We start from the raw sequence: 25,682 nt of genomic DNA on the forward strand, positions 1-25,682 counted from the left end.
GCTTCCATATCTAGGTCCAGCGCGAACGATCTGGCTACGTTCTGTTGAAAAATATTTGAACCAGGGTAATAGGGGATCTCGTATACAAAGTGAGGAAAGCTATAGGAGAAGAGGGTTGTGTGAAGCATCACTGAAGGCCTTACTAAAGTCGAAGTGTAGAATTATCACTGACTGACCAAAATCTCTTCGCTTGTTAGTTTTCTATCAAATTATTGCAACGTGGAGCATAAGTATAGTCATGAAACCAAGTTGAGAAGCGTTAGTCAAAACTGACGAAATTAAAAATAATAACGGCTGTTTGCAGACAGTTTTTAGTCTCAGTTCGGATAAAGTAACATATTTTGTTTCAACGGACACAATCACAGTGACCGCGGATGTTAAGCGATTTTCGGTTTAGGTTTGTGCGTACTTAGGTGAACTGTCGGGTTCTGTTTTCGGTTATCGGATTATCCTGATCTCACTCTCGTGTTATTTTCGTGTGTTTTCAATTGCTTGGATGTAAGTTTGTTGTCCTCGATTGCTAGCTTACCTCTCATTCTTTTCCCCTTTTCAGTCCTCACACGACTCTGTATGTTCCTCTAATACACAAAGTATCTTTTGGCTAAACGCAAACCGTCACATTGTCTGCTTCTTGCTACTCATGCAAGCCATCAAATGTGTGGTTGTCGGTGATGGCGCTGTCGGAAAGACCTGTTTACTCATTAGCTACACGACGAATGCCTTTCCTGGTGAGTACGTCCCAACCGTTTTCGATAACTATTCTGCCAACGTAATGGTTGACCGAAAACCTGTGAACCTTGGTTTGTGGGATACAGCTGGTAAGTAAAAATATACTTAAATACTTTCGAGTTCGTGATTGTATTAACACGTATATTATCTTTAGGTCAGGAGGATTATGACAGACTAAGACCACTCTCATATCCACAAACTGATGTGTTTTTGGTGTGCTTCTCCTTAGTCAGTCGCACATCGTTCGAGAATGTTCGTAGTAAATGGCATCCGGAGATATCCGCATATGTTCCAAGAGCTCCTATTATTCTTGTCGGAACTAAACGAGACCTTCGGGATAGTCCTAATGGCCTAAAATCAACAACGTTTCCAGTCACGTATGCAGAGGTTAGTTGCTACTTCATAAAAAATTCACTTAGTTTCATTAAGTAAACTGAAATGAAAGGTTATAGTTATGATTTTAATCCAAGTTTGTAACAGTGGTATTCAAAGTGTACGTTTGAACAGAATCAGAATGTCATGTCTCTTAGTATGTTGTTAGTCACGTGAAGTCAGGTTAGCATTCATGATTGTTCATACATATATTGAAGTAGTAGTTTAATGCCAAGGTGAATCGTCGGCGAAATCAGAATTTGTGGAAGACCTTTGGACGAATCTTAAGTGACCTTGAGAAATATTAATCTATCAGTAAACAGTCAGTAGTGTAAAAATATATTATTCAAAATCAAAGGATTGAAGTGGACACACTTCTATATGGTTCAAAAACTTGTCAAGGTTCGAAAGAGGTTCGAAGGTTCTGAAATCGTAATGCATAAGTTAGAGTAATTCATCTATATGGCTCCATAATAGTCAGTCTCTGGAGCCATGATAAGGTCACAAAAACTCTCAGCCTCGACCACATAGCTTCAATATTCTTTGTGTGTACTCCGGTTGTGTAAGTTTGTCATTTTTATCATGGATATGTCCCTACAGTACTCATACCACTAAAAAGCCGGAGCTTCAGTAACATTTGCGATCATTGCAACCAATGCTACTGATGCTTTTATTATACAGTTTGCGGCAATTATTACAATATGCCTTAGTCTCAATCTGGATCGTGCAATAAAGGTTCCTATTCTAGCAAACGTCTTCCTCCAACATGTCACATCGAAGGACATCACGGTACCCCGATCGTTGCTGCTACCTTGACGTGGTGGTCGGGCTTGCCTATCGTGATGAAGCAATCGAGCTATACTGGCTGGAACAATCGTTCCTCGAGGTCCTACCATGCCAGACAGGTCGGTTGAAGAGCGGTGAGACTAAAAGCAGCAAACCCAAGGTCCGAAGGCGAAGTCGCACTGCTGACTGTACAGAGGTGTGACAGCAGTAAAGTGTTTCCTTCAGACAACCAGCATGACAGCGATGCTGCCTTCCCACAAGGAGGGGTGGGGTTAGAAAAGGTCGACCCTAAAAATGCACACCTCGCCTTATCCCACGGATATCCGTCTCCGGCGGTAAGGTTTTTTTGAAGAACGGAGCTAACACAAAAACTACCCACAAAATGGTCGTGTGTGACCGACCTCAAGCAGTTGTCCCTTGGGCACTGCGGTCACGCTCTCAGGTCATTAAGACCACTTCTAACCCAATTTCCTTTTCAGGTACCTCTAGAAGAATCCTTCCACGGTGTGGGCAACCGGTAAGTGATAACTGCCCTCATACCTCTAACAACACTCAAGACCACTGTATTCATAATCAATCTCCTTCTTCACTTCCTACTATTCCTTCTACCTTGACTTTCAACACTAAACTTCCTCTCTCGGTTTCCTCCTCAAGTGTCACCATGGCCAACGATTCTAGTGCGCGAAACGCTGTCCCAGGTCTACTAAAACCTCGCTCCAAACTACACATTGGAGCCTTCAACGTACGTACCCTATGCCAAATCGGTCAACAGGCCTTCTTAGCCAAAACCCTAGAATCTCGTACCATTGATGTATGCTGTGTCTCCGAAACACGCATACAGGATCCTAGTGTGGTCATTCACTTGACCTCACCTCGCCAAAATGGACAGCCGACGAAATACACCCTCCGTGTATCTGGCGACCCGTTGGCTAGTTCTCGTGGACTTGCAGGTGTAGGCATAGCACTAAGTACAAGGGCAGAACAGGCACTATTGGAATGGATCCCCGTTAACAGTCGCCTGTGTGCTGTCCGGCCAAATGGCTCCGTAAGAACTCGGAAGGATAGGGACACACGTCGTTGCCTTTTCGTCGTTTCTGCCTACGCTCCCACTGACTGCAGCCATGATGAAGTAAAAGATGGCTTTTATAGAAAACTCTCTGAGCTTCTTCAGAAAGCTAAGCGCTCAGACATAGTAGTCGTAGCGGGTGACTTTAATGCCCAGGTAGGCAGCTTAAATCAAACAGAAAGACATTTAGGTGGGTGTTTTAGTATTCCGGCTCAACGAACCGATAATGGTGATCGTCTGTTGCAACTATGCTCAGACAATCGTTTATTTTTAGCAAGCACTAGTTTTAAACATAAGGAGAGACATCGTCTAACATGGCGACCACCTGCACCAAACCAACGATGGACTCAAATAGACCATATTGTCATCAGCCATCGTTGGAGAGGCTCAATAGAAGATTGTCGCTCGTATTGGAATACTTGTTTAGACTCTGATCACGCTTTAATACGAGCGCGCATTTGTCTGCGCCTCAATGGACGCAGGAAAAGTACACTAAGAAGGCCCATTAGGATTGAACTGGAGGACGAGAAAGCCAAATGCGAATTCCAGAAACAACTGAGTTCACATCTAGGCAGTTCTATAAACGAGACTGACCCAGATGCTGCTTGGAAAGACATACGAACAGCTGTGGAAACAGCAGTAACATCTATTGGTCATTTAAACCATAGGGCTCCAAAAAACCAATGGATTTCTTTTAAGTCTATTTCACTGATGGATTCGCGTAAACTCATCCCATCAGGCTCTGAACACGACGAAGAGCGTAAACAAATTAGATCTAGGTTAACTAAAAGTCTAAGGAACGATCGTGAGCAGTGGTGGGCAACGAAAGCAAAAGAGATGGAAAAGGCAGCGGCTGTAGGCAACACCAGGCAACTATTCAGACTAATAAAAGAAACCGGAATTAAGAAGTCAAGTGTAAGTGAGACAATCTCGGAAAAAGACGGAACCCTTATCTGCTCTCAACCTAAACGTTTAGAACGATGGGCGGAACACTTTAAGGAGCAGTTTAGCTGGCCTTCAGCTACTGCACAACTACCCACTATTCCCAGAAAACCTGAATGGAACATTGAAGTAGGCCCCCCGACCCTACTTGAAGTTCAAAAGGCTATAGGTAATCTGAAACGAGGAAGAGCAGCTGGTCCTGATGGATTGGCCCCAGAGGTCTTTAAATATGGTGGTCCAATTTTAGCGATTAGGTTGACTAATATTCTGGCTAAAATCTGGGAGACGGATGTAATCCCATCCGACTGGTCACAATCACTGATTGTCCCAATATATAAAAAGGGGTCAAAATCATACTGCGATAACCATAGAGGGATTAGTCTGACTAACATAGCATCTAAAATACTAGCCTCAATAATTATCGGGCGCCTAACTAAGACTCGTGAACTGCAAACACGAGAAAATCAGGCTGGCTTCAGACCTGGTCGTGTCTGTATCGACCACATATTCACCATTCGTCAAGTTTTAGAGCACAGACACGCTTATCGGCGTCCGACAATGATAGTTTTTCTTGACTTGAAAGCAGCATTTGACTCTGTAGACCGAGAGGTTCTGTGGCAGTGTCTATCATTGAAAGGTGTACCTGAGAAGTACATAAACCTTGTGAAGGCTCTTTACTCGAACACTACCAGTCGAGTGAGAGCTTATGGCGAACTGTCATATGATTTCGCAACCTCAAGTGGTGTCCGTCAAGGCTGTCCACTATCCCCTTTTTTGTTTAACTTCATTATAGACCTGTTGCTGCAAATAACACTCTCTTCGACTGAATCTACAGGAATTGATCTCCTACCAGGGGGACCACTAAGCGACTTAGAATACGCAGATGACATAGTCCTGTTTGGTGAAGACGCTGGCAAAGTGCAGAGTCTTCTGTTAGAACTCAGTAATAATGCCAGGATGTTTGGGATGCGTTTCTCCCCATCCAAATGTAAATTGTTACTCCAGGACTGGCCTGCGTCAACACCCGAACTAAGGATAGGGAGTGAAGTAGTCGAACGCGTCGATAACCTCACTTATCTTGGAAGTCTGATCAGCCCTAATGGGTTGGTGTCTGACGAAATCTCAGCACGGATTCAAAAAGCTCGTTTGGCTTTTGCCGAATTACGTCACCTATGGCGTAGACGAGATATCCGTCTATCAATTAAGGGACGAGTTTACTGCGCAGCAGTTCGCTCTGTTCTACTTTACGGCTGTGAAACATGGCCATTAAGAGTAGAAGATACTCGTAGGTTACTAGTATTTGACCACAGATGCCTTAGAAATATTGCTCGCATCTGCTGGGATCACCGGGTAAGTAATAGTGAGGTTAGACGCAGGGTATTATGGAATGATGGTAAATCAATTGATGAGGTCATGAATCTTCATCGACTGAGATGGTTGGGCCATGTGTTACGTATGCCTGAACACCGATTACCACGACGCGCTATGATGACTAGTATTGGTGATGGTTGGAAGAGAGTTAGGGGCGGCCAAACCAAAACATGGCATCAGTGTTTGAAGTCACTAACTTCTAGTCTGAGCCATGTTGGCAGATGCAGACTACCTGGTTGGGGTCCGCGTGACTATCGTAACCAATGGTTGGAGACTCTAGGTGACATGGCTCAGAATCGATCACAATGGCGTAGGTGTATACACTCTTTATCTTCCCTTAAACCTTGAGACTAAAATTGCTTCATATCTCTCTTCCTTCCTGTACTATATCCTTATATACAACCTATAATTTATATACTACTACCAACACTAAATTAACTACTATGAATCTGGTGTTCATCTTGTTGTGCTAACGAGGTATGGCAACTTGGACCGATGCATATATGTGCCTGATCCTACGTTGTAGCTGACTGACTGACATCACGGTACTCTGCACAGTCTACAAGTCATTTGATAACCGCAATTACAAACAAAGGAACTTCTTAGTATTCCTATTTACTGTAGCCGCTTAATTATCACGTCTTCCTCTTTGAACCGGTTCTGCACGAGCGTCAGGTAATGAGATAGGCGCCATGACCTTGAAATCCCTCAAATGCTTCTGACTGGCTCGTCCATAAATTCTTGTCTCGCCGAAAAGCCCGCTCCCCTTAAAATGCTCTCATTTAGTTACTCGTAAATAATCCTTGTCAGAGAAGTCCTACTCCACCTTCTCGTGGCACGAGTGTTGTTTACATAGTCGTGGGAACGAAAAGTGAATATCCAGCGCTTAAAACGGGTTGTCGGTAAGGAAGAATTACCTAGGAGAGTTGTGAAACCGTGATTCCAAACTACCGGGTTTGAGCTTGCACGTCAGTAGTTGAGGGCTGAATGCCTTAATCACTAATCTACCACTTCGTCCTGTCAGTAGTCTGTGATCTTTGTCTATTATTACGAAGGCCCCCAAATGCCCTGGTACGGCCGAGAGTGGGGAGAGTTTACTCTCCCTCTCGAAATGCTCTCATATGGCCACGCGAATATATAGCCTCTGCCAGGGAAGTCCTACTCACTGCCTTCTCGTGGCATTACTGTTGTTTACGAAATTAAACAGACGAAAAGCGAATGTTCGGCGCTTTAACCGGGTTGGTGGACACGGCGATTCCACCTAGGAAAGTTGGCAAACCCTGATTCCAAACCAATGGTGCACATGGGCTTTAGGATCCTGAAGGAACGAATGGCGTATGAACCAATTGTTGGTGACCGGCTACCATGGGACTGCATCTCCTTACGATGCTCCACTGCCTTGTGGACTAGACCTTTAGGTCAAAGGCTCCGGGTGTGGCCCCCTAAGAAAACCGCCTGCTTCAGTCTGGGCACGTGGGCAGTATCACAGCCCTCACACAAATCGAATGAGATTTGTGTGGCGCATATGTACCTGGTGCTTCTTTGTACCAATATTTATGTGTTTAAATAAATAAATAAATAGATTATTACAAAGAGTCAGGGTTTTACTCCATGTCACTTCACCCTGTGTATTCTTAAAACGCTTGTAAGCGTCAACTTAATATAGCATCTCAAAGACTGTCGTGATCAAGCAGAACGATTTAATCATAAATCATTTAGGTGCGTATATACTATATATTTTGAATGTGAAGTAAGCAGCTGCACAAAACGAGGTGGAAATACTTCTCCACTCGTCCATCTTATTTGTAGGCTTTTAAGTGTATTTCATAAAATTCGCTTTTTATTTTCAATATATCTGTCCTGTTATATCGACAAGTTGTACTGTTTTTGCTTGACATCAAACACAAAATATGTAGTAAAGTTTGACTTCGGAGCAACTGTGTAAATGAACGGCCAGTGTAGAAACCTTGATGTGGTTACTTGTTTACATTGTTACCTTGTAGTATCAACTCAGTGACATCCATTGTAAGATCGGTGACTACCGTAGAATCACTATTACAAACTTGTTGCTAAGGCAGTGGCTAGAGGCTATTTCGGCCGCTAAGTCTTTGGTTTGAATCCCGCCCCACCCTTTACGGTTTAGGCAACCGGGTAGTGTCATTAGTCCCCACATAGTGAGTTTATTTATTTAATGCTAAAAAGCTCGCGATGGCTACTCGAATTCAAAATAAGGCATATATGTGTTTCACCCGTGGTCGTTTAATGTGTTATCCCCGGAGAAATAGTTTTATGGAAATAGTAGAATAGTTGGATTACTAATATCGGGGCTTACAGATAACTGTTCAGTTATTCTCAGAGATAGGCCTTCATTTGTTAAATGATACAAAACTTGCATCTATGAGTGATATGTGAAGTATGTTGTTTTAATCAAATTTACAGTTCCTTTAATTTTGCCTATATATATCTGTGCAATCCTTGTTACACGCGTGTATACCGTACTAGGTAATGAAAAGTTGCCAAGTCGAATCCATTTTGAGGCGATTTACTTCCTCGCTTAACTTTTATTCCTTTTTTGTAAAATGGTTCCATCACAAGCTATTCTTTATACTTTTTGAAATATTCGTTAATAAGTTGACTCCGTGTCTTTAGATTATAGTGCGACTGAACATTCCTTAAATTTCTTGATTTCTGTAAAGCTTTTTGGTAGCCTAGGTAAGCTTTCACAGTGGTCTCTTTTTCTGATATTGATTTGTTCGTAGTTTGCTCTCAAGGGGACCTTGTCTTTCGGTTTGACCGATATACTCTGCAATGTGTGACTTGCTACAGAATATCATGGTTTTGTGTCTATCATGTGCTCTGTGACTGATTGTCTGTATATCACGTGAAACGTTTGTAGTTCTGTTTTATTATTATGAAGTCTAGTAATGAACTTCTGCGGTTGTTTGTTTCAGTAATTAGTATGCATTTAAATAGTTTGCCTTCAACATTTGTTTTTGTAGTAGTAAAAACATACATAAACCACAAATATATCCGAAGCATAAATTTCGAACCTGTTTGTTTTACTTCTAAGGAAAAGATTTTTGAATTGACTCATAAGTGTCTGGTCTTGAGTGATATGGAACAGTCCATAACTATCCGATAGGTTAACTAGATGTAGGAATTTTGTTTTAGAATCAATCGTTTCTAACCTCCTTTTGATGTAGGACTGAAGGATCGCTTCAAATGCTGGTTGTCTAGGGGAAACAACCCTTGTACTGATCTGATTGGAATGATGGAACCCCGAAAAACCGTATTCCATGTGATGTAGCTCGACTGGGTCATCACGACATCCAATCTCTAGTATCATGTCTAGGTAGCAGTTGCGGTCTGGGGTGAACTGAGTATAAGGTAGTGCAGTACGGGATTGTCAGCACACATTCCCAGTATTCAGTAAATGTGTTTTTTAATTAGCGGAATTGTACCATGAGTAGTAACAGTATAGTGTTATTTTAGACTTTAAACTGTCATTTGATTATCCTTTATTGACCGTTGTTATTATAATTCAGGGTTGCAGGATGGCCAGAGAAATTAAAGCTGTGAAATACCTGGAATGCTCTGCTCTAACTCAGTTTGGATTAAAAGATGTCTTCGACGAAGCTATTCGAGCAGTACTGATGCCTGAAGGGAAGAAAAAGAAACATAGTTCATGTGAATTAATTTAATGTTGGAATAATATTGCTGCAGTTGTTGTTATGGATGCTTCCATAGAGTAAACATGCAAGCGGGCGAGACAGTGTGTGTATGTGAGCTTATTATGTTGTATAATTAGTTTATTTTCACATTTACTCGTTGTCGATCGACTGACTAGTTGCCACAATCACCAACACAATCCTATGCATGTGTGTGTGTAGGTCATTGTGTTTGTAGTAACACAACCATGTTTTCTAATTATCCGGTTGATATTCACTATTCACAGTTACACACGCAAACAGACAATATACTCTCTTATAACTCCGACTGTTCTCTCCATTTTCCTTTGTTTTGAATCTCAGTCCTGATTTTTCCTTTTCATTTTTATGTTTACACATGAAAGACCGTGCATATTCTCATAAGTTTACTAGTGTAGGGAAGCTAATTTATGTAATATATATATGAATATTTGTATTGGAGTTGTAATTTCTTTTTTATTCTCAAGTTCAGACCAGTGAATATTGTTTTTGTGATCTGAATCGTACACACACACATGTTGTCGTCGTGCTTCCCTCTTTAATCAAGTTCGTGCCTCTTTATCTTCTTACTTGATGTTGCCTAATTTTTTCTCTCTCGGAATTGCGTCTGAGAGAACCGTCGCCACTGCCTCCATCCTCCTCATGCTAGCTATACATATATACATAATCTCTTTCTTGGTTAGATTTGAATTGTTCTACTTCTCTCTTGTGATTATTGTCATATTATGAAACATAAAAATACAATGCAATTCGACTCGAGACAACTACAAACCAGTATTTTTGTACGCACTCGATTCTTTTTTGATGGCGTTTTACTTGACACTGCTCATTTGTTCCATCCAATGTAAAGAGTGAATTTTCAAAAGTATCTTTTGATTGATAGATGGTATAGTACTCTGATGGTAAATTGATGCTACCGTATTTCAGTGTAACAACTACCTGTAAGTCCAGTCTGTCTTTGTTATTTCTCTCTCACACACACAGTTTTCACTTGACCTTTGTTATCGTATTACATTCTCTTTTTCTGTAATTTTGCCTGTCTGCGAGATCTATCGTTTTGTTTTTATTGTGTATGTGGAATGCACGCTTTTGAAGAAATTAAAACCATAAGACAGATTATCTTATCCAATTATCTATCAATTGATCACAATCACATTCTCTATTGGTACTGATACATGACAAGTTATGCATCACTGAAGTGACTAATTATTTACACTCATTACACATTAGTTCTTGATGATCATCACCGCTGCATTATAGAAGATGCCTATGGAACAAATGGTAGCCAGGAGAATATAGGTTTTTATTATGTATGTATATATATATGCATATTTCTGTATTTATCTCTATTAATCAAGTCATTTGTTTGTTTTTAAATTGTGTGTGTGTGTGTGTGGAGTACACACACAAGCACAGAATGCTTTTCGTTATCTTTTATGTTTTCTCTTTTTCTTTCTTAAAAAAAGGTAAACCGATATTTGTGATTTTTTCTTGCTGTAACCGTTTAATTATATTTTGAATGAATTTGTTTTTATTATCATTATTCGCATATTTAATTGTCTGACTGACTAACTTTTTAATATAATTTTCACTGCTTGCTTTTTATTTTTGGTCCAATATATGTATTGTAAATGAATGGTGGAATGATGGTTGCTTAGTGGTCAATGTGTTTGGTTGTTTATTCCTTTCTTGAACCCCCCTACTCCTATCTACTTTGGGTTGGGGGATTCAACAGTACGATGAGTTTTCACACCCCTAGTGTTGGCCATTCTCAAGTTGCTGTGAATAGTGTAGGGGATGGCTGGAAAAGAGTTAGGGGCAGCCAAACCAAAACGTGGCATCAGTGCTTGAAGTCACTAACTTCTAGTCTGAGCCATGTTGGCAGATGTAGACTACTTGGTTGGAGTCCGCGTGACTATCGTAACCAATGGTTAGAGACTCTAGGTGACTTGGCTCAGAATTGATTACAATGGCGTAGGTGTATACACTCTTTATCTTCCCTTAAACCTTAACATTAAAATTGCTTCATATCTGTTTTTCTTCCTATACTATATCCTTATATACAACCTATCTTTTATATACTACCACCACTAAATTGACTACTTCTATGAATCCGGTGTTCATCTTGTTGTGCTAACGAGGTATGGCAACTTAGGCCGATGCATATGTGTGCCTGGTCCTACGATGTAGCTGACTGACTGACCATTCTCAGGTGCCTGGTAAATGGGTTAATTAGAAAGATTTGAAGGCGGATGATTTATAAGTAAGAGTAAAACTGTTGACACGATTTGCGAGTTATAAAAAATCATATCCAGCCTTGGTGGGGCACTAATCCTCAATCAACTCATTAACAATTATATTGAACTCTGTTGATAAATGTACACTAGCAAGTTAGGATGGTCAGTAGTAAACCAGACTCACATTTGATAACAACAACCCACGTGCCTTCACTCCTTGTTTCCGTTCAGATCTTAAGTTGTTGGATACCTTTTATTTTGCTGATTTGTCTCTAAATCATGTCCTATATGCCTTATTTTTATTACTCTGGTATTCGTCTTGATAATTCCATCACTCTATTCGTGTATAGTCAGTTTACTAAGTTAGATGACTTGTTAGCACATATAGTTTTCTAAAGTACTGATCATTATTCCTACTAGGTCATATTTACTACGTATATCTGAAAATCTGGGGGTTCATTTTGTTTCACAACACTTAATAGCGTATAAGTACAAGCATGAACGCACCATCCATAGAACCTTAGAGTTTCAAATCCAATTTAATGGTGAAGCAAATTAGTTCTGTAACATCGGTGAACTATGAGGAACATATGACTAAACTTTTGAATATCTTGAAATATACCAAGAGTTCCCATCGCATAAAGTTAAATTTCATTTTTGTTTCTCTATACAAAATACAGTTTATTTAATATTTGACTCATCATTCTCACTTATATCCCCCCAATTTATAATGTAGTTGATCTCGTATTGACATGAACTGATGTATCGGGCTCGACATAGGAGCAAGTCAGTAGATGTGTTTTACAACTTCTACCGGTGTAGAATTACTTATATCTTAGTAACTAGATTCATTGTGTTTTGAGTTTAGGTTAGAATCGTGGTAACTCATTTGCAGATTGCATTCTATTTTCAAGGTATTTCAGCAACTTGTGTGTGTGTGTGTGTGTGTGCTGTGACCTAAACTCTGTTGTTTATGATATGTCGGTGCTAATTTTGTATCTCAGATCCAATAAATTCTTCATACTGGGCAAAAGTAGGGTAATTGAGTACTGTGAATGAATTTCAGGTGAATTTTATGATGTCTAGTAGGTACATACTGACCAACCATGAGTTCTGGCTATGGTCAATTGCTAACCTCTTGTCTTAATGAAACATCTATTGTTTTTGGTCTCTTGTTCTTTCCAATTCTTGATCTACTATCCGGATGGTTACTGATAGATTGACTTGACCCACAGTCGTAGCCAACCATTTAAGGTTGACAAAAATATGCGTAAGAATTTGTCTAAAAGTTGGGTAGGACAGAATGTTGCGTCCGTTAGAAGATCGCTCGATTTCTGTCGCCATGTCATCTCTGGTGACAGATCACGGTTTTATAAGTTCACGACATCAAGCTTAACTTATGAGGATTCCTTCAAATGTTAGTAACAATGTAAACGAAGATAAGAAAAGTGTATCATCAACCATTTTCTCACATTCTAATGACCTGGTCTGTGGTATGTTGTAGTAAATGTAGTAAATATTTCGTTGCCAGTAGCACATACTGTAAGATAATCGGTTAATAATACAACCAAACAACACTAATATTAGAAAAGTCTAAATAGAAAAATATAGATGTTAAATGCGGTTCGACATGTACAAATACGAAAGGGGAGTGGGAAGTATTGAACAACATACCAAACTTAGGATTAAAGTCGATGTGCTATGAATACATATGTGCCAGTTACCAGATTTAAGTCGCATCACCTAAGGTATTTCACCAGCGACTGCGATTATTGCACGAGCCTCAGCTAGGACGCCTTCGGACTTAGCTCAGACTAATTGTGAATTGTTGGGTTAGTGGTATGTTGTTTAGTTGCCCTTGGGAGTTTTACAACTTGGATCTTTTCTAGATAGGGTGTGCATAATGTCTATCTGTACCACAAACTTATTGGTGCGTTTCATCTAATTTTGCTATCACTCGTCCCGCAACTCTATCATACACGAACAGCTTCGAATATACTCATGATTAGACACTAGCAGTCTACACACCTTGTACTGTCCTGTGCCATGTTTCACAGCTATAGAAAATGTAGATTAAGTTGTCTAGTATGGACGCTTCCTGCCAAACAGTCATCCAACCTTCCTCTTTTGTAACAAATTGTTAAGAACTAGGCGTTTTCCACATACGTGCGAGGTCTCGTCAACCGTGAGGCATTTAATATATGAGTGATATGGCCTGTCTTAATACTGCTTATGATAATAATACAATATATGATTTCTTATTTGGTGTGCCGTGAGGTCCGATAATTTGCGTACACAAGCTAATGGATGTTTGAAATGTTGGCTGGGCGGAGTAATCGAAATAAACATATGGTAGGAGCTAGTTGTCGACTTCATACTTACAGCGGGGGGATAGGAAAGGGCTTGCGAACGACTAGGAATGTAGCTTGCGTTGATTTATGTTTAACTTTCCACATCAGGACGTGTAACTGATCAAGTCTAGGACATTAGGCTACAGACGGAATAGTAGACGAGGGATGGAAGGAATTATAGTCAGAAGTCGGGTTAGTGAAATCAGTACGTGATATAGATCAATATTTCAAGTTATAATAAAAAGTAATTTGGAAAGGAGGCTACTTACGCCTGTTACCCCTCGTCGAGGAGCATAGGCCGCTCACCAGCATTCTTCATCCAACCCTGTCCTGAGCCTTCCTTTCCAGTTCTTTCCAGTTAACATCCTTTTCATATCTGCTTCTATTTCCCGGCGTAGTGTGTTCTTTGGCCTTTCTCTTTTCCGCTTCCCTTCCGGATCCCAAGTTAGGGATTGCCTTGTGATGCACATTGGTGATTTCCTTAATGTATGTCCTATCCACTTCCAACGTCTTTTCCTAATTTCCTCTTCAGCTGGAACCTGCTGGTTTGTCCTCTCCCATAAAACGCTGTTGCTGATAGTATCCGGCCAATGGATGTTGAGTATTTTGCGTAGACAACTGTTTATAAATACTTGTACCTTCCTGATGATGGTCGTAGTAGTTCTCCACGTTTCAGCTCCGTACAATAGGATTGTCTTGACGTTCGTATTGAAGATTTTCACTTTGAAGTTCGTTGATAGTTGTTTTGAGTTCCATATGTTCTTCAATTGTAGAAATGCTGCCCTTGCTTTGCCAATCCTCGCCTTTACATCTGCATCCGATCCTCCTTGTTTATCAACGATGCTTCCCAGGTACGTGAATGTTTCCATCTCTTCCAGGGTTTCACCATCAAGTGTGATTGGGTTGGTGTTCTCCGTGTTGCATTTGAGAATCTTGCTTTTTCCTTTGTAAATGTGGAGGCCTATCGATGCGGAGGCTGCTGCTACATTTGCTGTCTTCATCTGCATTTGTTCGTGTGTATGAGGAAAGGAGACTAAGTATATCCTAAACAAAATCTGCCACGAGTTTGTGAGGTAAATAATTGTCGGTCTGATTCATATCGGTGGATGTAAATCACTTGATTTGGTTCAGCACATTATGAATGGAGATGGGTGATATGACTCAGAAGTGGTTACAGAGGTGTAGATGCATTTACTCTATATTTCTACAGGTTCTGAAATCCAATATTCTTCCATAGATACCTCTTTTATTTCCTCTATTCGAACCAGCGTCTTCATGTCAGTGTAATATATTACTACAATGACATGATATATGACCATTTGAACCCAATTCACAAGTTTACCATCCATTTTGATTACAACTAGCTGATACGGATTGAGTAACTTTATTACAATTAGAAACTACAGCGAAATTATATTTGTAGACGAACTAATGAAATTAAAAATAACAAATCTTACATTCTGGTTCTAAGTTCATTTATCCATATGGTGAACTAACACTTTGATATTATAAGTAATGTTATTTCGTGACGAAAACCTTTACGCTAATTCCGGCCCCCAAATGCCCTGGTGCGGCCGAGAGTGGGGAGAGTCCGCTCTCCCTCTCCAAATGCTCTCACATGGCCACGCGTATATAGCCTCTGCCAGGGAATTCCTACTCACTGCCTTCCCACAGTGGCGGGGGTGTTGCTTACGAAATTGAGGGGACGAAAAATGAATGTCCGGCGCTTTTACCGGGTTGGTGGACACTGAAAGTTCACCTAGGGGAGTTGGAAAAAACCCTGATTCCAAACCAATGGTGCACATGGGCTGATTCCAGGATCCTGAGGGAACAAATGGCGTAAGAATCAATCGTTGGTCATCAGCTGCCATGGGACTGCATCTGCTTATGATGCTCCACTGCCTTATGGATCAGACCCCTAGGTCAAAGGCTCCAGGTGTGGCCCCCTAAGAAAACCACCTGCTTCGGTTTGGGCACCTGGGCAGTATCACAGCCCTCACACAAATCAAATGAGACTAGTGGCGTATATTTATCTGGTTCCCCTTTGTACCAATATTTAGATGTTTCAATAAATAAATAAATAAGTACAGTAGTTGTCGTAGTAGAATGATATAGTGTTGATTACTACTCAGTGACCAATCAGTTTTAAAGATCTCAGTCCTACAGGACATTGGTAACTTGTTGCATAGCTCGATGGTAATGTTCCCAACTGTAAAGCTATGTATTGTGGATTTAACTCTCCCGAGAGACATCAATTTTTTCAACATTGTAAGCATTTTTTGATGACAAGTCTCTATTAGTACAATACCTAGGTCATGTAGGCTATCCTCTCTACCACCTCTGATCACTTAATAGTGACCAGATGAACGTAAGATTTGTTAAAGATGGGACACAGTAAGTTACCTTTCTTTGTTTCATCTAATTTAACCATATAATCAAGAAATTTTTTCACAGAATAATTGAAATGACTGTAACATCTTATTGATTAAATCAATGTTTAACTTCTCAGCGGTGCGCATCCACAATCCCGCCTTGCGAGATGCGCACTGCTGAGGAGTCCCACAATAGCACGAAACGGCCGTTCAGTGCTTCCAGGTGGTCTAGATTCAATTGATTCATTATTTCGACTATATAAGGTTACTAAAATCTCCACAAACCCCCCTCCGATAATGATTATATACTCACTAGTGACTGGCTCTATGAGGTATTTCCTTGAGTTCTAGTGAGAAGCAGTAACCAGTGGAGTTCAACCAGGTCTGTTTGGAGATATGATTAACATTTCTAGTTGGAATTTTTTCTGACTAAATTTAACAGTTGCATCTAAGTGGTGACTAGTGATGGGGTCCAAGACTCACGTTTTATCCTGTTTAAAACTTGTCAGCTGGATGTATTTGCATTTCAGTGTTTATGTTCATCACACTGCACTTCAATTTCGTACTTTTCTCATTTTAAACATTCAAAGCGTCATCTACTTGGCTAGTGGATCGGCGTTAACTTTCTGAGTCTATGGTACGTGTCTATTGCGTTGGAAATAACAAATCTAAGTATTGGCCAATAGCATATACTTATCAATTGCAGTCTTAAACATCAAAGGGAAGATTCAACCAAAACAATACAAAATGAATTTATCTTACAGATTGTTATTGTTTATATTTTTATTGTATAATTATTAACTAAATGAATGATTACATCTCTATGTTCCTTTTATTTCCAGCATTCATTAAGCCTCTATATTATCATTATGCGTTTTATTAAACTGATAGGTCCTGGATTCGAATCCCTCCAGGCGGGATCGTGGATGTGCACTGACACTGAGGAGCCCCACAATAGGACGAAACGGTCGTCCAGTGCTTTCAGGTTTTCTATGGTGGTCTAGCTTCAATTGACTCATGATTTGACTTTAAAATAGGAAAATAGTTGAATGATTTATTCTGATTGGTTTAACCCCTAAAATAAATCAACCAATAGGATTAATTTTATTAATAACCAGTCCATATAATAGTCTGAATTAAAATCTGAAGGGTTTTTTTGTGGAGATTTAGTATTTGCATAGTTGAAAGCATGAGTCAATTGAAGCTAGACCACCATAGAAAACCTGAAAGCACTGGACGACCATTTCAGCCTACTGTGGGACTCCTCAGCAATGCGCATCCACGACCTCACCTCGCGAGATTCGAACCCAAGATCTACCAGTCTCTCGCCAGAGCACTTAACCGATAGACCACTGAGCCGGCATCCATGGCCATGGTGTTAATGTCTAACTTCAACCAATCCACGAAGTTGAATTAAAATCGAACACGATAAAATTTCAACAGTCTAAAATGGTGATTTACAATTAAAAAAGGACAACATTATCATAATGTGATAGTTTATAATAATCTATGCACATATTATGGTGTGGGCTACTTATATTCGCATAAGTAGTATACAACGATAGTCAGGAATAGAAATGTATTTCAGTAGAAGATTGAGAAGGAAAGAACGGAAACGGAAAGCAATTAGCATGAAAATGTAGAAACAACGAAATCTGAGACGATTGACTGATGTATACAAAAAGACCAGTCAAGTTTGAGACAATTGAATGGTATTTTGCAAATGAACTATTTACTGTATGATTCTAAGATGTTCTGTAATTTTGGCTTCAAATACATTCGGTTGTCCCTATTAGTGTTCCTATTCGCTACAGTATGAGTAATAAATTATTTCGGTCTACAAGTCTATGATGAAATGAATGCACACTTCACCTCGTTGCACAAGCAACTGGCTATCAGAACTCAGTAGCTAAATGGATAACATGATGGCATTTGGAGCGAACGGTAATGGGTTCGAGTTGTGGAGTGAACATCAACTATGAGATGCAAGCGTACATTCAGTCAATGAGTCCCAAATGGGATGTAACATGTCTCCTGGATTTCCCTACTAACCACCATCCCTCTTTGTCTATAATCTATATGATAGTTCCAAGAGTTCCCATCAATCCAGTATTCTTTCCATTACATATAGTTCTCTAGTTAATGAAACTCCACGAAGAAGCTTAGACACTCACAGAAGCATACTAGAAAAGAAATATAATAGGCAGTAGGCCTCTTATCCTTACTACTCAAATCTGAATGTGAAGTAAATGAAATAATCATTGTACTGTTTATGAATACCTTTGAATACCTTTCCTACATGGTTACAATTTAGTCAATACTGATAAAAATCAGAAGGGGATTTTGTGGAGATTTGAGTAATTTTTTATATAGTTGAGATCATGAGTCAATTGAAGCTAGACCATCATGGAATTGGTTGAGTTTAGACATCAACACCGTTGGATGCCGGCCGGCTCAGTGGTCTAGAGGTTAAGTGCTCCGGCGCGAGACTGTTAGGTCCTGGGTTCGAATCTCGCGAAGGCGGGATCGTAGATGCGCACTGCTGAGGAGTCCCACAATAGAACGAAACAGCCATCCAGTGCATCCAGGTTTTCCATGGTGATCTAGCTTCAATTGACTCATGATCTCACGATCTCAACTATATAAAAAACTGATAAAAATGTTGTTTGACCTTAAAATGTTTATTAAAATTTAATAAGATTAATTTTTTTTCAGTTATGTACTGATAAATAGTTTTGCAGTATAATGTGATGAATAAGCAAAGAATGGATAATGGTTAGCAGTGGAATCCAGTTTGACGCGCATTTCATCCTATTTGTGACTTGTCAGCTGGATAAAGCGATGGCATTTGAAACGAACAGTACTGGATTGGAGTCCCAGAGTGAACATCAACTCTGAGATTCAGGTTCACCCAGCAGGTTCGTCCCAAATAGGGAGAAACGCGCGTCCTGCATTCCTCTGCTATACACTATCCATCTTTGCTTATAATGCTTGTGAATTAATGCTATTTCTAAGCAATACGCGCAGGATGCACATATGCCAATTAGAGACTGACCAGTTGCTATCCTAACACAGCAATGGGAAGATTCAAACAAACAATACTTAGTGAATGTGATGAATAGTATACTTCTTGAGATCATTATATTTTCAATAATCTATAGTTTGAGAATTTTTTAACATTGACCAAAAGTGAAATATGCTCTATTCACTTGGTGTTTTATACTTGTATCTTCCCATTGTTATTTAGGACTGTAATTGATCAGTCTCTTGTTGACATATGTATATCCTGTGCGGACTGAGTCGATATTGCCTGAAGTCATAAGCTTTATAAGCAAAGATGGATATTGGCTAGCAGTGGAATCCAGGACGCGCCACTCCGTCTTATTCGGGACTCGTCCGCTGAATGTACCTGCATCTCAGAGTTGATGTTCAATCTGAGACTCGAACCTAGTACCGTTTGCTTCAAACGCCATCACGTTTTTTCACTCAGCTACTGAGTCCTGATAGCTCTTTCTGAAAAATTGTTTCAGCGGATTGTTTTGAATAATTATGAGAAAATGAATGTAAAACAATAAGTAACTGTATTCTGATTATATAATCTCACTGATAGTGTCATTCAGTATTATCTTAATGTTTAGAATTGGCCTATTCAATATAACACTTTAAGTTGTTACTTAATTGATAATATGAGTTGAAAGAAAACTTCTGATGACGTAATCAAAAAGTGACATTATTTCTTGAGGTTAATAACTATTGATCTGAAGCTTATTTAGTAGATATGAGGTATCTCCTTGAGGTCTGCTCGATGACCACAACCAGTAGTATAGGAATGTGGTAGCAGTTAGGTGTTTCTCTTAGACCACTAGAGTTTTCATTCATACTGTCTTTTCACAATGAAAAATAGGAGGTTAGAAGAGACGATTTTTGTAAACTGAACACTTTACCCCATAGATTCTTGTAGCTGGCGGTAAGGCCTATAAAGTATGTAGCTAACTCGCTTAAATCTACTCACTAATAGGACATGTATGACCAGCCTTAAAGAGTTAAATCTTGGGTTCAATTATTACATTCCTAAGCCACAAAGACCACATCTTTCCCAGATCTCTTTCCAGGAATCTGAGAAAGAAGTACTCTTCTATAGTGTAAGCAGCGGAGAAGTGATAACTACCCTTATACTTCTATCAAAACTCCAGCCTACCAGTTGAAACCACTTCATGTTAAGAATTACTATCAAGTGAGATTAATCAGTTGCCTAACTGTTATCTATTTCAATATCATATTTTTAGTAGCTATAAACGTAACAATTTATAAATAGAATTGTTTACACACCTCTGTATTTGTGATTGATTGATTGATTGATCATGGGTACTGTTGATCAGGTTTCATTGACAAGTAATTCAGTTACTATGTCGTTTTCAATAGATTAGAATAATCTATATTCATCAATCTTTATATGATGAAGGTTAAACTATCTTTAGCAATATATTACAATGTTTCAGTTATACATCAATCAAAGAATTACATATGTATCTAGATCGTTATGAACCTATTAAGAACACCTATCAATCAAAGTGTGATTGTTAAAAGCTTAAATTATTCATTATGAATGTGTTAGAAGAAAAGTAGATGGATGTAAGAGAGAATAAGAATCAGAAGGGGTTTTGTGGAGATTTCAGTATTTTCATAGCTGAAGTCATGAGTCAATTGAAGCTAGACCACCAAACTAAACCTGGAAGCACTGGACGGCCGTATCATCCTATTATGGGACTCCTCAGTGGCAGTGCGCATCCACGATCCCGCCTCGCGAGATTCGAACCCAGGACCTAACAGTCTCGCGCCAGAGCACTTAACCTCTAGACCACTGAGCCGGCCGTCATCCAACGGTGTTAATGTCTAACTTCAACCAATTCACGGAATCTGAGCAACCATTCACCAATTGTCTTCAGTGAGTTGTTATCTCAACAACAGACGTGGTTGAACTCCACTGGTTACTGCTTCCCACTAGAACTCCAAGAAATATCTCTTGAAGTCAGTCACTAGTGAGCATAAGAAAGAAAAAAAAGATTAGGGGGAGATTAAGATCCTGATAGAAGACAATATAAACAAAATTAAATCAGATTTAAATATCTAGTTAAAAGTATGAATTGATTCAATGAAGAATGGAATAGTATTGGAAGATGTGACAACTGAATACAACAGGGATAATTATCAATATCAGGAGGAGTTTTGTGGATATTATAGTAATTTAAATAGTTGAGATCATGAATCAATTGAAGCTAGATCACCATGGAAAATCTGGAAGCACTGGACGGCCGTTTCGTCCTATTTTGGGACTCCTCAGAAATGCACATCCACGACTCATGATCTCAAATATTGAAATTACTATGACATCCAGAAAACCCCTTCTGATATTATTCAACATATGCTAACTAGTGACTGACTTCAAGAGGTATTTCCTGGAGTTGTAGTGAGAAGCAGTGACCAGTGGAGTTCAACCAGGTCTGTTGTGAGATAGTAACTCACTGAAGACAATGGTGGATGTATCACTCGATTTTGTGGATTAGTTGAACTTAGACATTAACACCGTTGTATGACGGCCGGCTCAGTTGTCTAGAGGTTAAGCATTCGCATGTGAGACCGATCGGTCCTGAGTTCGAACCTCGCGAGGCGGGATCCTGGATGCTCACTTCCACTGAGGAGTCCCACAATAGGACGAGACGGCCATCCAGGGCTTTAAGCTTTTCCATGGTGTTCTAGCTTCAATTGACTCATGATTTCAACTATGCAAAATACTGAATTCTCCACAAAATCCCCTCTGATCTATCGAAATAATTATGAAACTGATAAATCAATCGATAAAAGACAAATCACATCAACAATGATAATGATTTGAAGGAGTGAGTATTTACAGTATAATAAAACTGATTTCAATGTGTTAATTACGGACAATATTCAACAACGATAATTATTAACCAATGGAAAGAGATTGTCTTTAACCACTGACATGAATAGAGTTATTCTGGAATAGAATAATTTGATATGTGAAATGAATGAAACTTTTCTGTTCACGATTTGAGAATCTTTAATATACTTTATATCTTTCAGATATGTTATTGATATGTCTTGTAGGTCGAACGCTATATTCAGATCCTAAGCTTTTCGGATAACCTCAGGACTAGCACTACTCTGCGACTTGAACACCAGAGAGAAGACACGGGTATCAGAGAAACACTTTACTGCAAGGTTCATTTTTGTACAGAAAATCGTAGGTATTTATAGATGTTTGCTTAAGTTAAATCAACATCCTAATTCAGCCAATCCAATTAACGACATATATTGCTACTGACCAATGATAGCGTGCCACGTTGGAACTCCAGAATGTTTTGTCGTACTCTGATTGGTTAGGGCTCTTTTTGAGCCTCTGGAGGCTCTGTTGGAGTTCTCTGGAAGCCGACTTAACAGTTATCTAATTAAGGTTGTTTATCAAGTACATGACTTTTACTTATACTCTTTTTATATGACAATTACTCAAACAGATGTAGATGAAGTTCGAATTCATTCTGTGTATAAATGTCTAGAAGTTCATTGTATTGAACACTGAATGATTATTATTGTTATACTGTCATTGTTTTTATTTTAGATGAAATCATTAATGTATATTAGAGATAGATTTTCAATTCATAATGAAACTTACATTCAGTTTACAGAATGCAGTCCACTGAAATCAATCAACTAAACTATTAAATCATAATGATTATTCGGATAATGTCGTTGTTGATATTTGAAGTGATTTGATTTGTGTGCGGGCTGTGATACTGCCCAGGTGCCCAGACTGAAGCAGGTGGTTTTCTTAGGGGGCCACACCCGGAGCCTTTGACCTGAAGGTCTAGTCCACAAGGCAGTGGAGCATCGTGAGGAGATGCAGTCCCATGGTAGCCGGTGATCAATGATTGATTCGTACGCCATTTGTTCCTTCAGGATACTGGAGCCCATACGCACAATTGGTTTGGAATGAGGATTTTCCAACTCCCCTAGGTGGACTCGCCTTGTCCACCAACCCGGTTAAAGCGCCGGACATTCGCTTTTCGTCTTCTCATTTTCGTAAACAACACCCTCGCCACGAGAAGGCATTGAGTAGGACACAAATCAAATGAAATTTGTGAGGCGCATATGTATCTGGTGCTTCCTTGTACCAATATTTATGTGTTTAAATAAATAAATAAATAATGATATTTGAAGTAACATTTTATCAATATGAGTTGGAATATGTGTTTATCTATTCGGATTACCTTAATCTAATCATCATTATATCATAATTTTATGTAGAATAGATGTGTGTGTGTGTGTCAATGAGTAGTAGTGGGATTCAGGATGTATATTTCAATCTATATGGAATAAGTGGATTGTATTTCCCTGTCATATTTCAGGGTTGATATTCATTTCGATATTCCAAACTTATTATGTTTCGTTTGAATCAATCATCATGTTATCTAGTTGATAAGTCTTAAACATCAACAATTGTGCTTCCATAATCCTATTACTAACTATATTCTATCTATTCTATATGTGAAAACACTGTGTACTCACTCATATACGTAACCATTAAAACAATGTCATTAGAAGAAATTTTCTATAATGATTTACATCAAATATAGTAATATGACTATACTAAGGTTTATTCACCGATATTTTTAGTATTAGAATAATCATATAAGTGACAAAGTGTTCCATTTTTAATAGCCAATCATCATCAAACTATGAATATGTTTAGAAAAGATGATGATGATGACGATTTGGATGATGATGATGACGATGATGATGATGATGATGATGATGATGATTTGGATGTTGATGATTTGGATGGTGATGATGATGATGATGAATGTACTGTGTATTATCATCATAGAGATATCCGTAAGTGTTTTATCTGAACACCTTGTTGTACCATAACCGAACTGTGTAAATGAAAAATACGAGGATAGTTGACGTTACAGCTTGAAATGTAGGGTTTAGTGAAAATTTCACATCGATACACAAGGTGCTCATATATTTAGTATGCAAATTATTGACCGTAAGTGTTGGGTTTGAAAAACTTCTTGACTATGATATCATTGCTGATAACTTTACTCTAAGTCAAAAAGTGTATATTCACAGTTAACTGAAAGTTTTCACAAATGTATGTCCTTTGGTTATGGTTCTCTACTTGATTAAAGCAGAATACGGTATACGACTACGACACTCGAACATATAGAACCCACACAGTTACAAAAAGAAGACAGAAGAAAACTGGAAAACTGTTTGTTGTGTAAGAATCAAAATGTACAAAAAATCACGAGTATATATAGATATTAGCGTTTGTTATAATATCAATTCAGTCAAGTCACAAAGAGGCATGTTATGCTACTATCCAATTGTAGAATGTCACATTAATATTTTAAGAAGTTCCATCATGTTTTGATTGGATGAAAACTCTTTGAATCCTTTAGAGCTTCTGAAGGCTCCATCATAATTCTCAGAATCCATCCCAATACCTCAATATTCCAAGTGAATTATATGCGGCTCCTTTAATGTTCACTAGTTTCCCATAGTTCTACATTTATTGTCTTTGTTTGGTCAAGAGTAAATATCTCATCTTTACGAGTCTATTGAAAATCTGGTAGAAATAATGTATTCAGAAGATTTCAAGTCAACAACTCTGACTCAAACACTAATCCTTACATTATATTTGATGTCAGTTTATGATGAAAACTTTATCTGTAGTCCCTAACCTTAAAAAAAACTAATCTCAACTTCTTATTCTAGTTCATTACTCAAATTTGTAACCATAAATCTTTTGTTGTGGCGTGTTCGCATGTCGGGCCAACCAGATAGGTTGTAGTAGTTTAAATCTGATTCCTTTTTGATCGTACGTACTGTCTATCCTCGTATGTAATAAATGACTTATCCGCGTTGGTGAATAACGGAGTTAAATAAGTCAAATACGAGAATGGATTGAGAATACGAATATCTTCTACACTCATTGATCAGGCCAGGGAATCAGAGCGATGAAGCGAACGGAAGAGAGAAGTAAAATGATGCGCACTTCGGAGATGGCTGGGAAGCCAACTCGAGAGTGAAGCGAAAATAATGCGTATTGGAGATGGCTGGGAAGCCAACTCGATTTAAGCAAGCGTTAATCAACATTTATAGTCGGACAAAAATGAGTGACAGACATATGATGAATAAGATACGAAGTGTACACATGTATGCTCATATAAAAGTATAGCCAAGGTTAATAAGCGAATAATGAACAAGATCAAAATATGACTCATGACAGGCGAATTGGCTTGGCCAGTAGCTAGGATAAAGTATATGGGCTTAACAAATAAACTGATACTACACTTTTCCCTTCATTACAAAACTCATATAACTCATATGAAAAAGTTTATTATTCATTTCAAACCTTCTTATCCCTTGTAAATTTATCATTTAAAAAAAAAATCATAAATTACAGCAATACAATAAACTCTATTCTGATTAGCTAATATAGTGCCCAAGGTTATATGAACTTCCTAAGGTCATACATTTCGTGTACTTCTATCCTATTATGGGACTCCTCAGCAGTGTACATCCACAATCTTGCCTCGCAGCATTCGAACCGAAGACCTATTGGTCTCACTCACGACCATTGAGCTGGCCGTTATCAGACGGTGTTAATGTTTGACTCCAATTAGTCCATGAAATTGAGCGACACGTCCACTATTGTCTTC

At 38.9% G+C, this 25,682-nt stretch overlaps 1 protein-coding gene across 1 annotated transcript; it reads left to right on the plus strand.

The window, feature by feature from the left end:
• Positions 1-365: 365 nt before the first annotated feature.
• Smp_130230 (rac gtpase, putative) lies at positions 366-22,669 on the plus strand (the record flags this gene model as incomplete). Its single annotated transcript, XM_018792400.1, has 4 exons — positions 366-498; positions 554-818; positions 884-1,116; positions 22,574-22,669. The coding sequence occupies exons 2-4, from the start codon at positions 641-643 to the stop codon at positions 22,667-22,669; spliced, it is 507 nt and encodes a 168-aa protein (XP_018644134.1). The 5' UTR covers positions 366-498; positions 554-640.
• Positions 22,670-25,682: the final 3,013 nt, after the last annotated feature.

This window comes from Schistosoma mansoni, assembly GCF_000237925.1.
Source record: "Schistosoma mansoni, WGS project CABG00000000 data, supercontig 0307, strain Puerto Rico, whole genome shotgun sequence".
NCBI classification, from domain to species: Eukaryota; Metazoa; Platyhelminthes; class Trematoda; order Strigeidida; family Schistosomatidae; genus Schistosoma; species Schistosoma mansoni.